General features: G+C 45.6%; 1 protein-coding gene across 2 annotated transcripts in view; it reads left to right on the top strand.

Annotated features, from left to right (window-relative positions):
• The window catches only part of LLGL2 (LLGL scribble cell polarity complex component 2), a 32,005-nt gene extending 23,541 nt beyond the window's left edge, over nucleotides 1-8,464 (top strand). Inside the window, exons 15-26 of one of the 2 annotated variants that reach the window (XM_018073367.2) lie at nucleotides 362-654; nucleotides 913-1,066; nucleotides 1,368-1,518; nucleotides 2,227-2,343; nucleotides 2,853-3,019; nucleotides 3,649-3,913; nucleotides 4,599-4,752; nucleotides 5,779-5,816; nucleotides 6,285-6,332; nucleotides 6,866-6,908; nucleotides 7,624-7,685; nucleotides 8,093-8,464. In XM_018073367.2, the coding sequence (XP_017928856.1) occupies nucleotides 362-654; nucleotides 913-1,066; nucleotides 1,368-1,518; nucleotides 2,227-2,343; nucleotides 2,853-3,019; nucleotides 3,649-3,913; nucleotides 4,599-4,752; nucleotides 5,779-5,816; nucleotides 6,285-6,332; nucleotides 6,866-6,908; nucleotides 7,624-7,685; nucleotides 8,093-8,097 (1,497 nt within the window). In that variant the 3' untranslated portion in view covers nucleotides 8,098-8,464. Of the gene's footprint in view, nucleotides 1-361; nucleotides 655-912; nucleotides 1,067-1,367; nucleotides 1,519-2,226; nucleotides 2,344-2,852; nucleotides 3,020-3,648; nucleotides 3,914-4,598; nucleotides 4,753-5,778; nucleotides 5,817-6,284; nucleotides 6,333-6,865; nucleotides 6,909-7,623; nucleotides 7,686-8,089 lie in introns of both variants that reach the window. The other variant, XM_008926929.3, reaches the window with a different exon arrangement.
• The last annotated feature ends 11,646 nt before the right edge of the window (nucleotides 8,465-20,110 follow it).

Here is a 20,110-nt window from a genome sequence, read left to right as displayed (position 1 = left end):
ATTAGATATTATATAGGAGGAAATTCTTTGCTGTGAAGGTGGTGAGGCAGTGGAATAGGTTACCTGGAGAAACTGTGGATGCCCCATCCCTGAAAGTGTTCAAGGCCAGGTTGGATGGAGCTCTGAGCAACCTGGTCTGGTTCTCTGTCCATGAAAGGGGGCTGAGATGATCTTTAAGATCCCTTCCAACCCAAACCATTCTGTGATTTCTGCTTTCTCTAACTGGTATTTGAGGCATTATCTGATGTTGCTTATCTACCCTGAGAGATGCTGTAGTTGTGCAGCTGCAGGGAAGGCCTGCAGCTTGGAGGACTTGCCTGCATATCGAAAGTTGTAGCAAAGGTTGTCCTCTTCCTTTCAGGTACTGGTGATGGAACTGAATGATGAAGATGCAGAACATGTGGTGGACCATGCTGAAGCAGATCTCCTGCAGGACCAAGAGGGCTATCGGTGGAAAGGTCACGAGAAACTAAAAACTCGAGATGGACCTGTTCGATTTGAAGCTGGTTTTCAGCCTTTTGTCCTTGTCCAGTGTCAGCCACCAGCTGTGGTCACCTCATTGGCCCTGCACTCTGAGTGGAAGCTTGTGGCCTTTGGTACCAGTCATGGCTTTGGGCTTTTTGACCATCAGCAGAAGCGACTGGTCTTTGTCAAGTAAGTGCCATCTTTCCAGGAAGTCTGTAGTAATCCTTTGTTAATGATGTCCTGGAGTTACTAACAAAGGAAGCTGTGATAAGCAATTTCTCAAGAGCAGTCACTGTAGCAAGAAGCCCTGCCTTGTTGGATTCCATCCTTGAAGATCTCCAAGGATATATAAGGGTGTTCTGACATTTGCGTGTGTCCTGTTTGCCTCTTGGGAGTGATTGCCACGTAACAGAAAGTGACCACGTGCCTACCATCTCCCTCTTCCAGGTGTACCCTGCATCCCAGTGACCAGTTGGCCTTAGAAGGCCCACTGTCCCGAGTGAAGTCCTTGAAGAAGTCCCTCCGTCAGTCGTTCAGGCGGATCAGAAGGAGCCGCGTGTCCAGTAGGAAGCGGCGAGGAGGTAGTGGAAATGCCTCAGAGGTGAGGGGTTCACCTTTTTGGGGTCCTGTCTGTTTACATCTTGGAGCATGCAGAGTCCTGATGAGACTGCCTAGAGCAGGAGGTGGTTTGCAGCCCTACTATCAAATCAGTAGCTATTGGCATAGGGGGAAAATGGCAGTTTCTGATGCTGCTCTCTGTTAGATAAAGCAGTCACATTTTTAGAGATCAGCTCAGAAGACGAGTTCACTGGTATGACAGTGCTGTCCCTTTCTGTTGCTGCTGCTTTCTTCTCCCTGCTGTGTCTGTCCCTGACTGACAATATGTGTATATATCTTTGAAGGTGCAAGAAGCAAATGCCAAATTTGACCAGGACACACTGCAGGAAATGGAACTGGCTCCCGTCCAGCGGAAGATCGAAGCCCGGTCGGCAGAAGACTCTTTCACTGGCTTTGTGCGAACCTTGTATTTTGCTGATACCTTCTTGAGAGACAGTGAGTACAAAAAGCGTCTCTCTCTTCTTCCAAATGTTGTTTTCTTTTTTTTTTTTTAACTTCTTCTGCCAAGGAGTGTGTTTAGGATTTACTGCCAGCAAAACTCGGCACCCCCTGTGTCCTACTTTGTGCCGTGCTGAAAAGCTAATATAGAACAAGAGCATATGTTGTCATGCAGAATTGTTATGTAGCCATTCTGGCTGCTGGCTAATGCCAGGCAAGTGGTAGTTCATCTTTGGATGAAGCCTTTATGTGTGGTTTTCAAATGTACTGGAATGGCATCTGGCATTTTAGATTCAGTTTTGCCTTCTGTCATTACTCTGAAGTTCACTCCTGTCCCCAGCAGACCCTTTCAATTTTGGTGGAAGTGGTGGCTGGTTGTGCATCAGAGCCCAAACTGATGTGTTACACAAGTTTATTCTGCTCATGTGTGATTATTAATATGTGAAAAATGGATGCAGCAATTGTGGTGGCTCATGGAAGCAGCACTCTTTCCTTTGCTCACATGCCATGTCCTTTTTCAGGGCTGCTGGTGGACATGTGTTGGGAAAAGAAGTGCTAAGAACCCGTAGTTTCCTTGGCAAGTCTGCCCTAATATAAAGATATTTAGGATGTAAACAGAGGGGGAGGATGTGTATAGCTGGGGACAGCAGTTATCCAGGGGTGTCACAGGTGGTGTCTTGCTCATGGGCCTTTTTGTTGCTCCAGGCTCCCGCCACTGCCCGTCCCTGTGGGCTGGCACCAACGGAGGGACTGTCTATGCCTTCTGTTTACGTGTTCCCCCAGCAGAGAGGAGGATGGATGAGCCTGTCAGGGCAGAGCAGGGTAAGTGTCCCTTGGGAAAGCACAGCTCTAATGGATCTGAGCCATCACTCACAGGAGTTACGTACAGAAAAGCTCAATTATTGCTGTTTATCAGTGAGAGTGGAGCCAAGTGTGGCAGTGTCTGAGCTAAGCAGTGCTCACTCTAGTGAATGAACTGGAGAGGGGAGTGAGTTCCAGCACTGCTTGACATTCCTCAGCCTCATTTCCTACTCACTTCAGAAATCTAAATTTGCGTCAGCTGTCACTGAAATCTGCCATCAAGCCTCAGTGCATGTCCTTTATTCTGACAGCTGGACCTGTTGTCTTTATGTAACAATAGTTGCTGTTTAACACAAAACAGTCCAGTTTGAATGCCCTTTAAGTACTAAATCTTTTTAGGCAGCATTTCTATAATCACAGTATGTAGGTCTCCAGCCCTGAGAGGAAGTGAGTGAGTTTCTAACAGTGTCTCTGACTAGACTCCTGTTTGTTTTTTCTGTTTGTTTTCCCTCCTTATCTTGCCTGTCTAGCCAAAGAGATTCAGCTGATGCACAGGGCTCCTGTTGTGGGGATACTTGTCCTGGATGGACGCAGCACTCCCCTCCCAGAACCTCTAGAAGTAGCACATGACCTTTCCAAGAGTCCTGATATGCAAGGCAGCCATCAGCTGCTGGTGGTATCTGAAGAGCAATTTAAGGTAGGTATCACCTATTGAGGAAAGGAGGTGCATGTGGACCGTGCATGAAATCTGCTAAAGCTCTGGGCAGAGAGTGCTTATTCTTGTGTCCTCAATAACAGCCCTGGGACAACACTTCTGTTTGGTGCAGCCCATAAATCAGGTGTCTGCTGGAAAACTGGGTACTCAGCACATGCTGAACATAGAAATTTTATGCCTGTATTACACTATGGTCTTTGGACAAGGCTGCTTCTGCTTTCAGGAAAGAGCTTTTGCTGTGGTTTTTGCAGAAGCAGGAATCAGTAGGTATTTGAAGAAGTAGCTGAAAAACTTATTGTTTTGCACACTAACTAGTCAAACCCCGTTCTCTTTCTGTAATAGTTTGTAGCCAGATATGGAGGGGTTTTGAAAAAATAGGGGAGAAGCACAGTGTGCAACCTGAGGGGTAAAACTGATACCAGAACAGAAACAGGTTCTCACACTGACTGTGGCTGATTCCTTCTTGTCCCATGAGCAGGGGGGTGACTCGTGTTACACCTCTGTGTATTCACTGTGAATGAAAACGTTCAGGGGGGGAGCAGCAATGTCCTGGGGAGCTGCTGCTGCCTTTGTGCAGGAAGGAGGTGTCAGTGTCTTGTTTCTGTTGACAGGTATTCACCTTACCCAAGGTCAGCTCCAAACTGAAGCTCAAGCTGACAGCCCTGGAGGGCTGTAGGGTACGAAAGGTGACAGTTGCAAACTTTGGCAGCTGCAAGACCGATGATTACAGCGAGAATGACCTGGCTGTCCTGACTAACCTGGGAGACATTCAGATCATCTCGCTGCCCTTCCTCAAGTTACAGATCCGCTACCCCTGCATCCGCAAGGAGGATGTGAGTGGCATTGCATCCTGTGTCTTCACCAAATATGGCCAAGGTGAGGTGGGCTTCTCCCAAACCATCTACCTCTATCGTGTGTTTGAGACAATGGAAGAGGGCTTGGTGTTTAGTGTACACATGTAAATATTTCATAAATGCGTCCATCTTGTGTTTCTGGCCAGTACCAGTTGCCAACAGGTACAGACACATGAATAAACAGGAGCAGAAGTGAGTTTATTCCATTACTGTTAATGGATATGGTGGTTTTCAGCTAACAGGTTGGATGTGCCACATAGGTACCTTCCACCTGGCTACCCTCCTCTTTTCTGGAGTGAAGGGAACGGCTCTCTAAGCAGCAAGCACGGGATAAATGGCTGCATTAAGCCTCCTATACGTGTCTGTGGCTGAAAAATTCACACTGCAAGACTGCAATCCAGCATCCTGTGGCTGCTGAAGATGGATCACTGCTCTTCAGTTGACTTTTTACATCTTTCTGTGCTGTTTTTCTTAAGTGTCCACGGGACTGTACAGTTCTCTCTCAGCACAATCTTAAATTGCACAGTCTCTAGGTCCTTGGGGTAATATCTTCCTCAGTGATCCCTCCTTGTTTAGATAGGAGGAAGTGCAAACCCTTTGTGCCAAGCATAGAGCATGCCTAGATCTGTTCTTTTTTGGATCACCTTTAGATCTATAACTGTGTTCTTGTGCTTGAGAATTGCTTATACATTCCCAATCATCTGTAGGTTTCTATCTGATCTCACCATCGGAGTTTGAGAGGTTTTCCCTCTCTACCAAGTGGTTGGTGGAGCCCCGGTGCATCGTGGACATGCCAGAAGTGACAACCAACAATCATGTGCACAACAAGTCTGGTGTGGAGAATGCTGTGAGGAAATCCAGGTAAAATCTGGAAATGTAACCTTCTTCTCCCTGATGGTTTTCCCACCTGGAGTACATCTCACCGTGAATACTGGGGGCAGTTTTGGGCACTGCAGTATAAGAATGATATGAAGCCATTGGAGAGAGTCCAAAGGAGGGCAGTGGAGATGGGGAAGGGCCTTGAGGGGGAGCTGTGTGAGGAGCAGCTGAGGGCACTTGGTGTGTTCAGCTGGAGAAGAGGAGACTGAGGGAAGACCTCACTGCAGTTACAGCTTCCTTGTGAGGAGAAGAGGAGGAGCAGGCACTGAGCTCTGCTCTGTGGGGACCAGGGACAGGACCAAGGGAATGGCCTGAAGTTGTGTCAGGGGAGGTTTAGGTTGAATATTAAAAAAAGGTTCTTCCCCCAGAGGGTGGTTGGGCACTGAACAGGCTCCCCAGGGCAGTGATCACAGCACCAAGGCTGCCAGAGCTCCAGGAGGGTTTGGATGTTCCTCTGGGGCACAGGGTGTGACTCTTGGGGATGGGCCTGTGCAGGGTGAAGAGTTGGACTCGATGATCCTTGTGGGTCCCTTCCAACTCAGCACCTTCTGTGATTTGCTAGGACAAAACAAGGAAGCATTTGAATTTGTATCCCTAAGCTGGAGTCACAAACCTAAAGCAAGCTCTGGCTTGCTTTGCTCATTCCCAAATGCTGTGTCTGACACGTGGCTCTCACTTCAGGGGCTCTGTGTTACTGGTGAGGCTGAGCTGTCGCTCTGTGAAGGGAAATCCAGTGTTCCTCCTCTCCCCTTGGAACATTAGCAAGTAACAGCAGATCTGAAACTCGTGGAGATCCTTACAGGAATTTTATTCTGAAAGTTTAGCAATGTTCTGTGGTGCCTGCAGACTTCTGCATCACCAGCATGTGGTGAAACCCTTCCTACATTCAACAAACTATTTAGTTGACGTGCACTGGAGCTTCTTGCAGCTGCCAAGAGTGTACAGGAATTCTCTGCACCCCTGTGCCTCAGTGTCAGTGATTGTTTTCTGCTTCCTTTCCTTTTTTAGGGGACCAGGAAAGAGTCCGTGTGACTACGGAGAAGATGGTAAGCAAAAAATTAATTGTACTAAAGGTAGCATGGTGATGTGTAACCCCTGAAACATCTTTCCTATTGCTACAGCTGATATTTTTATACCTAAGACAGGGGAAAGTAAGGAGGGATGTGAGGGAAACTGGACACAGTAGTTGATAGCTCTGAAGTGATTGCATGTGGCAAGATTACCTTAAAGGATAGGACAGAGTTTTTGCTGGAGGGAAGAGGCATTTGGGAGGGTAAGGTCTGAAGTTAATCATGAAATCTTCTGTTATCCAGACTAGTATTGCTGGAAAATACAGTTCAGCATGTGAGAGACTTCAAGGATTAGTTGTGAAGCATTCAGGAAAGTCAAAAGATACTTAAAAGGGGGGAAAGAAATCCAGTTCCATTGTGGGTTTCCAAAATTGCACTTATTTCGTAAAAAGGGGGAAATATTGTTAGCTAAGAGCTTTTTTTCCTACTCTTTTTTTTTTTCAGAAAGGAAGTCTGGGAGGCTGATGGAACATGCCTTACTCAATGATGAAAGTGAGTGAGATAAAGTCTTGCTACTGAGAGGGCAGGTGCCTTTCTGTGTGGGAAAAGAAGAAAACTGCTGGGAATTTTATGGGTTCCAGTACTCAGTTCCAAGGGATCTGCAATTACTGGTAGAAATGCTGGGTTTTCTTGAGTCCTGGAAATGGGGGGTTGGACAGATAGCCATGCCCTCAGGCAGGGGTTGTTCCACAGAGCCGAATTCCCTGCTGAGATAAGAGCAGGATCTTTATTTACAATAGGACTTCTGTAAAATGACAGCTGGAACAGACAGTTCCTTTGGGGCTCTGGTACAGAGGGACTGGCAATATTTCCTCTGGCAAATGATTCCTTCAGTCCTGTGTGCCAGCTTGTCCAGTACAAACCTGGTGCAGCTGAAGAGGCAGTGATGGTACAAGGTCTGACCTCTGTGTTGTGGCAGGCAGGTTTTGGAGGCTGTTCAGTGGGGAGGTGGAATGTAGTCAGGCTGCTGCCTGAAAGCAGATCCTCACTGGTTTGGCTCACTGCTTTAACCCTCTGCTTTCCAGAAGTGCTGAAGGAGATCCAGAGTACTCTGGAGGGGGGCAGAGGGTGAGTATCAAACAGCTTCTGTTCCTAATGGCTGGGGCTGGCAAGGGATGGCAATTGGAATTGAATACAGGGGGATGCCCAATGTGGTGACAGGGATCCTTTTGCTGGAACCTGGACACGTGTGTGTCCCCCAAGCTACCAAAGGGCAATAATGAGAGGCAGGTTCTCTTTCACATGCTGTCCCTTGACGTTTTTTTATGAATAATGCTTTGTCTCTTTCTCTCCGAAAAGCAGGAGAGATCACATTCCCACATCCCAAAGGAACAGGAGTCTGAGTATTCGCATACAGGTTTCTATTTGTGATCTAAGGGCAGGCCACACGGGCTTAGTTGGTCAAGGATGGGACTCTGGAGTTTTAATCCTGGCTTGACACTGTCACTTGGATGTGTTCAGTGCCTCTGCTCCCATTCTGTCTGTACAATAGAGCTGAGCTACCACCATGGGTGCGGGGCTTTGTCTTACCTCCCTGTGGAACACTGATGTTCAGGTGACAGGGGGCTACCAAGTGTACACAAAGGACTACTGTCTGCAACGGATGCAGGAGGCTTGGTGGGATTGGTAACTGCTGGTGTGTGAGGATCAGTGACTGCCTGACCTGCTCTGCTCTGCACACTTCCTCTGGACACTACCTCATCCTGGTCTTCTGTCAGCATCTGGGAGTGGATGGGATGAGACTGCATTGCAATAAGGAAATCTTTTTCTTGTGTCATTGCAGGAGCTATGCAGAAAGAAATTTGGCAAGAAGTCCGTTAGGACATGGACTAAGTAATGGAGGAGGTAGGTGAGGCTGAAGATATTTGGGGCCCAGTGAAGTAGCCAGAGGAAGCAGAAAGTAGAATGAAATTTCTGTGTAAGATTCAGCTTATTTAAATGCTTTGCAACAGTGCAGAAATCTGACCTGAATTTTCAGGATGGGAAAATTGCTGAGTGGGTGAGTGGTGTATGAGCACTGTTCAGCTCCTTATGTGCCACACAAGTAAATGTGCTGCCTCAGTGTTAAAGGAAGAGCTGAAAATCCTTTGAAGGCTCCTGCCTGACTCTTAACCACAAAGCGAGCTGGCGAGGCAGCCAGAGCTCACAGCAACAACCTGAGTGTACCAGCTCATGAGCTCTCATTAGCTTTTACCTTTTGGGTTGTTGGGGTTTTTTTTAAATGGCTTTTGCTTTCTTTCATCCTGAAGCAGATTGACCAGAATTCATCAAGGACTTCCCGGCATTGGATTGAGTGCCATAACACTACTGATTGGGCAAACCGTCCCTGGGGAGAAGGCACCAGTGCTCCCAGTGTCACAGACTGGTGAGAGCTGCAGCTTGGCCATGACTGTGCCTTGCTGCCTCTGCCTCCCCTCCAGTGCCTCTTTAGAGACCTCTCCTCGTGGAGCCCGCCTTGCATTAGGACAGAAGTGGATCGCCAGGTCTGATGCACCACAAGCCTCTGAGTACATCTAACATTCAAATGTTTGCACATTTCTCTTTTCTACTGGGCTGGGTTTTAAATTATAAATGTTTTACTGCCCTGGTGCAGGATTTTAATAAACGCACACTGTTACCTCCAACTTGGTTTAAAATTATTTTTTTTTTTTGTACAATTTTTTTAAAAATCTTATGGGTATTTCAGTTTTAACGGAAACATTTAGAAATCTACTTTTTAAAGAAAACATTAAATAATATATGCTAGATTCCTGTGACTGCTGTTTGTGGTATCTGAATGAGTAATTTTGGGGTTTGTTTGTTATGGTACTGTTAACTGGCTTTATGGATTTGGGTAGAATCTATTTTTGTAGCCATTCAAATCGGAGGAGAACTAATGGAACTTGATTTTTTGTTTCAACACTACGTTGCTCTTTTTTTTTTTTTTTTGAAATAAAACTCTGAATTCCCTTTTGTGATCCTTGTCTGCTCTCATATCTGTTCTTCCCTTCAGCAGCTGCTTTCACACTGGCCACAGGCTCCTGGCCACATATCCCTTGGAGGAGGTGGAGCTGTCCCTCTCTGAGCTGAGAGGCACAGAGCACCCCTGGAGGTGAAGCAAGGTGCTGGGTTGGAGAAGATGCATGTGGCAAGCAAAGTGATTGTATCACCGTCCTGCAATCCATATGGGATTGGGGATGGTGCCAGGAAAGGGCACTGGCTCAGGTGATAGTCCCTGGAAGGTCATTGCTGGTTTGTCCTGAAATAACATGGGTGATAAAACGCTGAAGGGAGACACAGTTGATCTGGCAGTGCTGCTGTGCTGTCTGCCAGTGGGTTTTGAATTGAAGCTGGTGAAACTCTGCATAGAGCAGGTAGCTACTCTTTAAAATTTTGGTTCCTTTGTCCCTGACCAGTGTCCTCTTTTCCAGCTAAGAAAAAGACCAGAATATTCTCAGATTTCTCTCCTGTAACTTGCTTGTAGCACCATGAGAGCCAGTACAGAAGAACTAAATCCCCCCAGACTGGGTGCTGAGCTGCCATCCCTTGGCATGCTTTGGAAACCTCTCCTTAGAAGCCCTCTTGTTTCAGGATCTGTCTTGATCTTCCTGAGCAAGGCTGAGGGATCCTTTCTTTCCTGCAGCAATAGGGTGGCACTTTCTATTCTGCAGAAGAAAATGGTTGCAGAGTTGCTGTTGTTCAGCTTGTGTTTCAGTCACCCTTCCTTCTAGAAGTGTTAACATCTCCTTTGAGACCTAATTTATTGCTAATGAGGTTTTAGAGAGCCCTCTCTCCTCCTCAGTTTCTATTTCCTAACTAGCTTTCATTTCCTTATTTCTATTAGCTTTGTTATTTCCTTGTCTCTATTGCTGCAGGACTGAGGCTGACAGAGAGGTGGCCTGCTATTTCCACCTCTTGTGCCAGGCACTGATGCAGCAAATTTACAGGAAATTCTAGTTCAATCAGCAGTTTCTGAGCTGGTGTGATCTTGTGCATGGGCCTCATCCTGGTGCCCCCAGCTGCTGCTTTCTGCTCCTTACAGATGGACTGATTCTAATGCCTTTTCTGAGTATTTATTTGTTGGCAGGATGGAGGGAAGACATGTGGCAGTCCTGCTCAGAAAGGGCAAGAAGGAATTTATAACTTCTCACTACTTGCACTGGCATAACTTGAAAAATCCAGTAGGTCCACTAAAAGAGTGAGACAAGTCACAAAAATGCTATCATTTGTACACCTTAAAGGGCATTTAGATTTTAAACCAACAGCAATAAAAATGAATACAGACTTGTTGTTACTTTCCTCAAAGCACAAGCCAGACTACTAATAGGATCCAGTAGTTTAGGATGTGTGCTGATATATGGCAGATTCTAGCAATGCTTTGGAACTAAAGGATTCACTGGAATAAGCTCCCTGACTTATTGTTGTGAGCAGAGACATTAAGAGTCCTTTTAGAGCTGCTATGCCTAAAATACAGGAGAAATTGCAAAGAGGCAAAGGAAGGGAAGAGTGGAACTCGTGCTGTGCTTTCAGTTGTATTCTGAGCTGAGCAGGAGAGGATGGAAAGCCTTGTGGCAGTCAGAACTGGGGGCTATTTTTTGTGCTGTCAGAAAACCAGTAGCAAGTAAAATAGGTGATGGGATGAGATGCTCATGAAGAATGGAGTCTTCAATGAATGTCTGTAAGCAGCTTTTGAATGTAATGGGAAAAAAAATCCCTCTGCATCTCTCCTTTTCAGGAATTGCCTTCTGAGCCTGTGGTTACCCTTACCCTGCCTGTCAGCTGACACAAATAATAACAGCCTGTTTCTGATCAGAGGATTCAGCTGCTGCCAAACTCCTCGAGTTTTGTGCCTACCTCTACCTTTCACTTGAACTCTGTGTCTGGGATCTGATGGAAGTTTGTTAGCTCTCTCCAAGAGCTAATGCTTAATGCTTGGAGGCACTCCGAGGGCTCGTTGGCCCTTATTAAGGTTATTGCCAGTCAGGCTTTGGCAGTGCTCCCCCCTTCTGCTTTGTGCAGCCTCACTGGGCTCTGGCACTGGGAAGTGCCCCTTGGCTGCAGGACCTGAGCTGCTGTTAACACTGACTTGAAAAAATCCTCCCTTACAGCCGTGCTGGCAGTGTGTTCTCTAACCCTCACAGACCTGTTTCTCTGCTGAGGGAAAAGTCTTGGATCACAACTAAAGAACAAATTTTCCACATCTGAATACACATATTGGGTACCTAATATGGGATGCTTTTTTATAGTGGCCTGAGTTTTAGGTCAAATGCTTTCTGGTAACGTGAGCTCTTTTATAGGGTTGCATATTTGGTGCCAAAATTCTCTAGTCTTAGAAAAGCTTGGCCTGGAGCTCCTTTTTTTTTTTTTTCCTTTTCAATAGTAATACAAGCTTTCCTCAGATGTTTAGCAACTGAGTATTTGCTGAATTTGTCTAACACTTCCATTAGAAGAACATAATGTTGGAAGGAAAAGTACTTTTCATCTTAGTCATAAAGCCTGAGGCATGTCTGGTTAGCGAGAAAATGAATTATTTTTTTTCAGCTTAATTGGTCTGTTTCTCATAATATGGTTGTATCTATTGCAGCTCGAACAAATGCATGCCTGGACTGTAGTCCTGAATTCAGCCCCCAAAGAATGGCACTGCCTATGTGGCCCCATGAATTGTTTACTAAGAGCAGGACTGGGATTTGGTGTTGGGTTGGCACAGCTGAAGGATGAGACAGAAGCAAATTTGCACTGAAGTCTAAAACCCAGCAGTCCTTGCTAAGCCACATTATTTGACTTTGTGATCTCTCGAGCAAAGGCCAAGGTTGTGTTGCAGCTGAAGCTGATTCCCTGAGTTAATCCAGGTGGAAAAGTTCCTCCAATAGCTGCCACAAGCCCCTGGTCACAGGAAACTCAGTGCCTTCACTCACAGCCTCAAGGCCCAGGTGCTTAAATTATTTCCATACAGCACATCAACCTCTTCCCCTGACATAATGATGATGGGGTGTTTGACAAGCCTTCCAGGTTAGGTGCAGCTTCCAAGAGGACCTACAAATCCCTGTGTGAAAAGGCTGCTGTAGCAGTAGGATGGCTTTTGAGATCATCCTGCTGTTGTTAATTTGTTCCAACTGTCTGCTTGGGTAGAAATGGTCTCTCCTAAGCATGATTTTCTTGTAATGAAACTGTTGTGTTTCATCTTGCATCTCATGAAGATGTGAATATCATGAAGGTAAGTGTTGGCTGATCTGTGGGGATGGGAGGGGCAGGTTTGCTGGGAACACAGAGATTAGGAGAACTTAAAGGCTCTTTGTACTTGTGGCCTGTTTCAGTAGAGAGGAGAGTAGCTAAAAATGTGCTTTGAGACTGTTACCACTGCTCACCTCTTCCCCAGCTACAAGAACCTGATGCTCTCCAGCTCTTGTGGCACAGCTGTTGTATTTGGAGCTAAGTTATATTTTAAAATGGCTTTTTGGCAAGAGAGCTCTCTGTTTAAGATGGATAGTCCTTAACACGTGCTGAGAGCAGTCAGGGGGAGTCACCCAAGGTAGGAAGGACCTGTATCTCCATGGGCATAGCCCAGCCTGTCCCTGAATCTTCCCCTTCAAAAGATATGGATCTCTTCCTCCTGTTTGCTCCTCTGGCAAATGAGTCTGTGTACTATGTGCTTATTCCTACAGACTCTGAATGTTGTTCATTTGTTTAACGTCAATCTCCTCTTCCCTACTTATGCTCAGGGCAGGGACATCAAAATATGAAGCTTGGATTCTGCTCACACTCTGATTCCTTAAAGGGAACGTGGCTTTATCAGATTTCTGAGCTGAGCCCTTGAAGATCAGGCTGAGCTCCTAAAAAACCCAAATGTGCTACACGAGGACATCTCTGAGCTGCTGACTGTCACTCCAAAGTCAGATGTTACAGCTCAGGTCCTGGTGGGGGTAGGAGTCGAAGGAAGCAGGTTCAAATAAAGGGTTGGTGTTATTTCTTAGGCAGTGTATTGAGTTGAAAGTGGTTTAAGCTATTGCTGAGGGAGCTTTATTCCAAACTGTAAGTTAGCCACAAAAATGGAATTTGGGAGAGGTATTTTTAAAGGATATGGTTGTTCTACAGACAAGCACATCCTCCCAACTTTGTTCTGACACAGATAAGAGCAGATGAAATACAGGCTGTGACCAAAGGAGGTATCACAGTCCTTAATCAGTTTGATGACCTGTGATCTTGTCAGTTCTGTGACAGTTTGCTCACACAGTTCAGACCTCTTGATATTTGACTGTACTTTCATTATAGGTGGATGTTTTGAATGTAAATGAACAGTAATGAGGACTTTGAAAAAAAAATCCATCTGAAGGAAATTCAGTTCTGTCAAGTTAGATCCAGGAGGCCCAGCAAATAATAAAACTGAAGCACTAAGTGGCAGTCACTATGGAATTGATTTTTTTTAAAAGGCTGGTTTAATTTTTATACTTAACTTGCTGTGGACTCCACAGCAGGTGCCAATACCCAGTGAAGGCTCATGAAGCCCTTTACTAAAAGCAGTGTCAGCCCAGGAACTGTGACATCCAAAAGAGTTTTGTTTGTGGTGTCATTGCCAAGACCTGTTTCTGCCTTTCTGTGTCTCTTGTTCCCGCTCCTGTTCTTCTCTTAGTGCACATCTGTGCTTTTTTAATTTATTTTTTAACTAACTATGTTAAAGTCTTGAAGGGAATAGCCAGCAGGAGCAATTCCAGGCAAGCAAGCCACTCGTTTAAGAGGAAGTTCACCATTAGGTCACCTGGAAGGTCAAATTGCACTGAAGTGACCACCAGAACTGGTGCAAAGGAAGAAGTTGGGGAATACAGAAGACATTGGAAGGAAGAAGTGGCCCCATAAAATCAGTTTAGCTGTAACATGAGAACTCACTCTTAGCTGCACTACTCCTACCTTTATCTCTGGAAGCTTATTAGCATCTGCTGGGGATTTTCAAATACCTGGGTGTAATCACTTCAGTCTGGACAGTCTAACATTCCACTTGAAGCCTTTGATTTATACTTCAGGGGCTCAGCTGCTTTCTGCAGAGCAGTCATTTCCCAGGGAAGGACAGCTCTGGGGGCTGTGGCCCACCCCCCACGACTGGAGGGCCCTTTGCTTTCACCTATAATTGGTTTGAAACCCAGTTCAAATCCAGGGGATTTCTCTGGCTCAGAGGAGCTCTGTATCAAACCCATCAGCTATGCAGACAAGGGGAAGGGGGAGAAGGGCAGCTCCTTATTTGAGGCCACCCAGGGTCTTCAGTGCACCCAGTAAAGTCTGATGGAAGCAGAAACATCAAACCCTGTTACACTCTCCCGGGGCACAACAGCACTGAAGGTGCAGGAGGACAACACATGGGCCTGTTTCCTGGCCCCTAACCATGCCAGAGCTCCTGCTGCTGGCATTGCTCTCCCAGGTATTCCTGTTGTTACCTGCTGCAGTTACCAAACCAGCAGGACTGAGGTTAGTTAGTACAGCCTTGCCTGGCCTTGCCTCCTCAGTTTGCTCTTTCTAGACACTCACCACAGAGGTCAGTCAGGGGATTAGGAGGAAGTCTGAGCCGTGTCTTAGCACAGTGAAGAGTCTTTGGGCTCAGACTCAGACCGAGTCCATCCCTGCAGAGGGGTGTGACTCTGTCTGCACAGCTGGGCTGTGGTTCTGGCTGACCCCTGGGCTGGGGCAGTGGGTGCTGCCTCACAGTGTAACAGGATCACCCAGCCCCGCTGAACGGCAGACAATTGGGCAACAAAGTGCTCCTGAAATATTTAAGGCGGCTGTTTTCAAACCTATGTAACTTAATTGTTTTGGTTTCCCCTTGCAATCATGAATAGTTTATTTGGCTTCCTCAGGTTATTGCCGGGGAAGAGGCCCTTGGAGACCTTCTAGATCATCTTAAAATAGCTGGAGGAAAAGAGCAGAGGCCTCACCAGTTTGAAACAGTGAGAGGTCAGGAATGAAAGGTCAGGAATTCTCTCTCAGTAGCCTGGGGTACAGGCTCAAGGGAGAATGTTTTCTGTCAAAAAGAGGCAGCATATGATATGATATGGAAACAACAGTGGAGATATTTTATATTAATGCAATGCAACCGGGGTGGGGAGAAAATGCAAAAGAGAGGAAGATATTTTTAAACCAGTCTTACAGGCTGCAGGGTCCTGACTGGAGTGTCAATTCTACTTGAATAGAATGAAACCAAGAGGAGACCCCATTTATACATTTATGCAAGTTTAACCATAAAGACAGATGTTCCTAAGAATAACTTTGACCAGCCTCCTTACCTGAACCACTACCAAACAAACAAGGTGGTTTTGAATTTATGCAAAGTGTCTTTTTTTTCTGATCAATCACAACCAGTTTCTGCTCTTTTATTCATGTGATTTAGTAATTTTAAAAAATTGAGTTACCTTTTTGTATCTCTTTTCTGCAATAGCATCAGTGCTTTTATTTTATGTGGTTTACTTCAGAGGAATTTACAGTGAAAAGGTGGGTCTGATGTGTTATCACTCTCAAATAACATTTTAAAATCGTAGTGGCTCAATACTAGATGAAAGGACCTGATATTTTGCATAAATGAAGGAATCTTCGGGAAACTCCACTGTCCAGTCAGCTGAAATCTGGAAGGGTTTCGTCTTTCCTGGTGCTTATCTCCCTTTCCCTGACAGCATCATGCCAGGATCACTTTAAATGGCAAACAAATGTAGTGTTCAGTGTGTGCAGAGAATTCAGGTTAGAGTTGCTGAGGCTCAGGCTTGAGATTGAGGTGGGGAGGGATTGTATGCACAGCAGCAATTCAGCCTTTCTCATCTCACTGTAGCTCAGAGCAGACAGGAGTCTGATAAGAAAGTGAACATGATCAGTGGCTTCATCTTGGCCATCCCTGGGCAAAACCCAATCTGACATCTGAGACTTCTGACAAATCAAAGAAATCAAAGAAGCAGAGGGCTCTGGTTTCTGCCTGGGCTATGCAGAGCCTTGAAGAGGCTCCAGCTGATAATGACATTTGTTAGAGCCACTTTCTCCTCAGGAGCTGTGAGGAGTTGGATTTTTCAGAGCAGTTTCTCCTCCCTGCCATACCCACATTAAAAGCTTAGAGCTAAAAGCCCCGGGGGCTTTTTCCCCAAGAGTCCTTAAGGAATTCGTGATCCAGATGGCATCAGTAATTCTGGGCTTTACAGGAGAGGTCTCCTCTCTGCAGAGAGTTTTTTGTAAACAGTTCATAAAAGAACGGGATGAAAGAGTTAACTAAGAGAAGTGGACCATCCAGTGAGGAAAAGCTTAGGTGCAGTGTTTAAGTTCTCCAGCTCAACCCCCACACACACACGGTTTTTATCTTTGCTTCTTGGTGAAGGAGCCCTCAAGGTACAGTACATAGCAGCCACGGGCTCTTGGAAGGAGATAGACAAACAGGTCCCACCCAAACTAAAGCTGCTGAACCTCTGAAATCTTATCTTAATAGCACTCATCACATTTTATGTTTGGGTCACTTGTTCTGCTGGCTGGCCACACCTGAGTTTATCTTGTTTAATCTCCACCGTCTCTGGAAAGGCTTTTTAGGAGAGGGAAATCTTAAAGAACCAGGGACACCCTCGGAGTAGTTAAATCTGCACTGACTGTGTTGTCCCTTTGCAGCCTGGTGAGCACAGGGGGAGGCTGCACGTACAGACCAGGCTGTGCATTTGTGTTTGCTCTCTTACCTGGTTTCTTGAGAGCAACCTAGGCAGGGGAAACCCACCACTGACTTAGCCAGCAGCACTGCAGGGACACCATCCCCTGCTGTGAATAACCCCGACCTGTCTGCAAGCAAGGGGAGAAGGGCTTTATTTGGAAATTCGAGCTGAAAGGAGATTTAGTCATTCTCCTCGATTTGGACTCAGATTCAGGCATAATGAGGGCAAAAATGGTGCCAGTTTTGCTGCCTTTTCAGTGCCGAGCTGGAAACTACTTTCCTGTTGTCAGCAGAGGGCTTGGTATTGGCAAGGAGAAGGGAGCAGGGGCTGAGCTACCCGTGCTTGGCTCCCTGGAATAAAACTCCAGGGATGCAGAAGAAAGGGGCCTATGATTTAATCCCTTTTACTGGCCTAAGCTTGTTTCAAGGTAGTATTCACTGTGCCTTGTCTGGTAGTCTCTTGCCCATATCATAGCAGATGTGTTTTGGTGTTGGAATTGACCTCTCCTTGTCAGTCTGTCTTTGGGGATGCACCTCATCATACCACATCTGAGCCTGCCTCTTGCCTAGGTGAAATCCCACCTCTTCTTTTATCCCAAACTCTGCCAACCAGCTGGTGATGTTGCTGGTTGAAAAGTTCAAAGGTACCACGAGAAAGCTTGAATAATTAATGCCACTTTCCTTCCATATACCTGTAATCATCTGCTGTTGGGACGCAGCCCAGCCAGAATCCATGTCAGACTCCACAGCTGGGAAGGCTTGCAAGGAGGCTGGAACAGACTCTGGGCTGCATGGAAACAAGGCACAGGAGAAGGAATATGTTACCATTACATGGATGTGACCTATAATACTGGGGATTCAACAGAATCAGGGCGGACAGTGTAGGTACGTTGCAAAAATTACTGTTTGCAGTGATAAAAGAAGGACTTTGAGCAATTTCTACAGGTGAATGAAAATAGAAACTTAAGAATTAAGTTCCAAGTATTAATCCCTTTAGGATTAATGATTGTACTTTTCCTCTCTGTGAGCTGGGAGAAACCACTGTGTTTAGGGAAGACGGGACAATTCCCTACTGATCTTAAAATAGCAGCATGAGCTTTTTGCTCTTTTTATCTGTGGGTTCATGCTCTGTTTCTTAACAGCACTGGGGTTCTCTTTTTCTCTGATGTAAGTTATTTCTGCTGAAAAGGGAGAACGAAATTGTATTGTTCTTTATCCTGTGGTGATTTAGATGAAGTTGGTGTTAGTGAGGGGTGCTGAAAAACTGATGAGCAGGATCTTTCACCTGCTCCAGATGGTCCAGGGCAGTTAATCAGAGCAGGTCTGATGTCAGAGGAATTGTTTATATAAGCAGTGATTCATCTTCCCATTCCCAGTAATAATAGTGGTGTTACAAACCAATCTGCTCTAAAACCCTGTCTCAGAAGAATTGTGAACTCTAGTTTTTCACTTTCTAACCTAGATTCAGTCTGGGGTCCTGTCTTCACAGGGAGTCAAACCAAAGTCCTGTGTCCAAGCTCCCTACAAATTTGGGCTGTGTTCCTGACCTTCCCCATCATCCAAGAATTGCAGCATTTTTGTTTTGTGGAAGGCTTTAGCTCTCCAGACACATGACTATCTAGCAACAGCACATAAAAGCAGACTTTTATTATTTTCTCCTGCTTTTGGCACTGTAGAGAAGCTGTATCAACTTTAAGCCCCCAGGAGAACAGAATATTAACAACTATTCTGTACTGAGGATTTAGGGCCTAATTCAGCTGCCATTAATCTCAGCAACAAAAGTCTTTTTGCAGGATTTAGAGATCTAGGCCACTAATATTGGGGTATTAAGTGGGGGGGAGGAGGAGGGCTGAAATAAGGTGACCAGACACCTACGTAATTTAGAGAGTTCTGTTTAAAGAGAGGGATGGAAGAGGATTTGGTTTTAAGAGATGAGCTCTGCACTGTGCAACACATGTGTCTGAGATGTTTTAACTCTAGACCAGAGTAAAAAAGTAAGTTTAGAGGGAACCCTAAAGACACTGTTGAGGAACCCTGAACTGTATGTAACTGCTTTCAGGGCAGCAGCTTTTTGCTTCAGTGTCAGAGCTGCAGCTGGGGAAAAGGGAGATGCTGTGTGTTCCCCATTGCAGATTGTTCTGTCGTGCAGAAGAGTACAGAATGGGTAGTACAGAGAAAAAAACCCCAACATTTGCAATAAGACCATGTGCCTTACACACACCAAGTGGGCTTTTTTTTTGGAGGATCAGCCTTCCTGGATTGTGTAAATCTGAAATGGGGTTTTGCTGCCCTCCTTGGAGTGGCTGAGGCGAGGCAAACTCTGATTCACACAGTTGTTTCTTGCTGGTTTGCTCTCAGAGTACTGGAATGTATTTTTCAATGGCCTTTTAAAAAATTTTATTTTAATGACTTTTAAGGATGCTTGGACAAGTTTCAGAATGCAAGCAGGTCATTAGATGTCCTGGAGAACGGTTGCATTTCCTTCCAGCAGAGTAGGCTGCCTTCCTGAGGTACTAAATGCTAAAAATTCTCACTCCTTGTCAGACTTTATAGCACCTGCAAAGCTTTAAAGCCTTAAAGCTTGCTGAATAGCAATCTTGACTGTGTGCTCTTTCCCCATCCCCTTTAGGGTGGGGAGATGCCTGTGGATGGAAGCAAGTTTCAACAAACCTTGTCCAGAACTCTTTTGGGCTTGTAGCCTGCATACTATAAAAGCAAAAGTGAAGCAAAACCTGAAATAAATAATCATTATTTCTTAAACTGCAGTGTGGCAAAATCTTTGTCAACTGTAGAAAATCATGGACAGTTGCCTGTGGCAAGAGTCTTAACAAAAAAAAAAGAAAATCAGGGTGATTCATGACAAAATAAACCAGAGCTTAACCTGGAACAGGACAGTCAGTTTGGCACAGGTGAGATTCTGCAGACATTTGGCTCTTTAGAAACAAGGTAAACTAGTGCTTAGGAAGATCTGGCCTCCCTTTGTAGCTGATTTCACAGCAAAATGCACAATGTTTCCTTTCATAGGTGAATTGAGACAAGCCCTCACATACTCCTGAACGCTGGAGAAATGCCTCCTTCCCCATCCAAGACTCGGCAGAAAAGGGCTGGAAAAGAGAAAGTGTTGAATTGTGAGAAAAACATGAGCTCCCCAGGAGACTCAAAGATCCACTGTGGGAGGCAGAGGGAAGGGAAGAGCAGAGGGCAACTGAAGGACAAAGAGTCACTGCCTGGACAAGGTGACACCCTTGAAGAAGAGCCCTTAAAAATCCAGAGTCTGGGGAGGCTTCAGGGAAGCAAAGAAAATGGCCACAAAAAATTATTCCAGGGAAAAAGAGCCTACAAGAGAAATGATAAAAGTGAATCTGGCTTGGGAAGAAAACATAGAGAACGGGTCATGTCCAGGTTGGAGGGGAACAAACAAAAGGCCTGCAAGCAACAGGAAAGGACATCAGGGCAGGAAAGTGAGGACAGCAGTGACAAGGAGGGTAAATCCACCACAAACAGCAAGAAACACAGTTCTAAAAAGAAGTGTGGAAAGCGTGTTGGTGTCAGGGGAAAAGTCACTGACTTGGAGTCTATAAAGGCAATTGCAGAGCAAAGTGCTGAAGGCTCTTTTTGGAAACAGAACCCACCAGAA

The sequence above is a fragment of the Manacus vitellinus genome, unplaced genomic scaffold, assembly GCF_001715985.3.
Source record: "Manacus vitellinus isolate BGI_N305 unplaced genomic scaffold, ASM171598v3 scaffold_24_pilon, whole genome shotgun sequence".
Classification (NCBI taxonomy): domain Eukaryota; kingdom Metazoa; phylum Chordata; class Aves; order Passeriformes; family Pipridae; genus Manacus; species Manacus vitellinus.
Note: the sequence above shows the minus strand (reverse complement) of the source record. Positions and strands in the feature narration are given on the sequence as shown.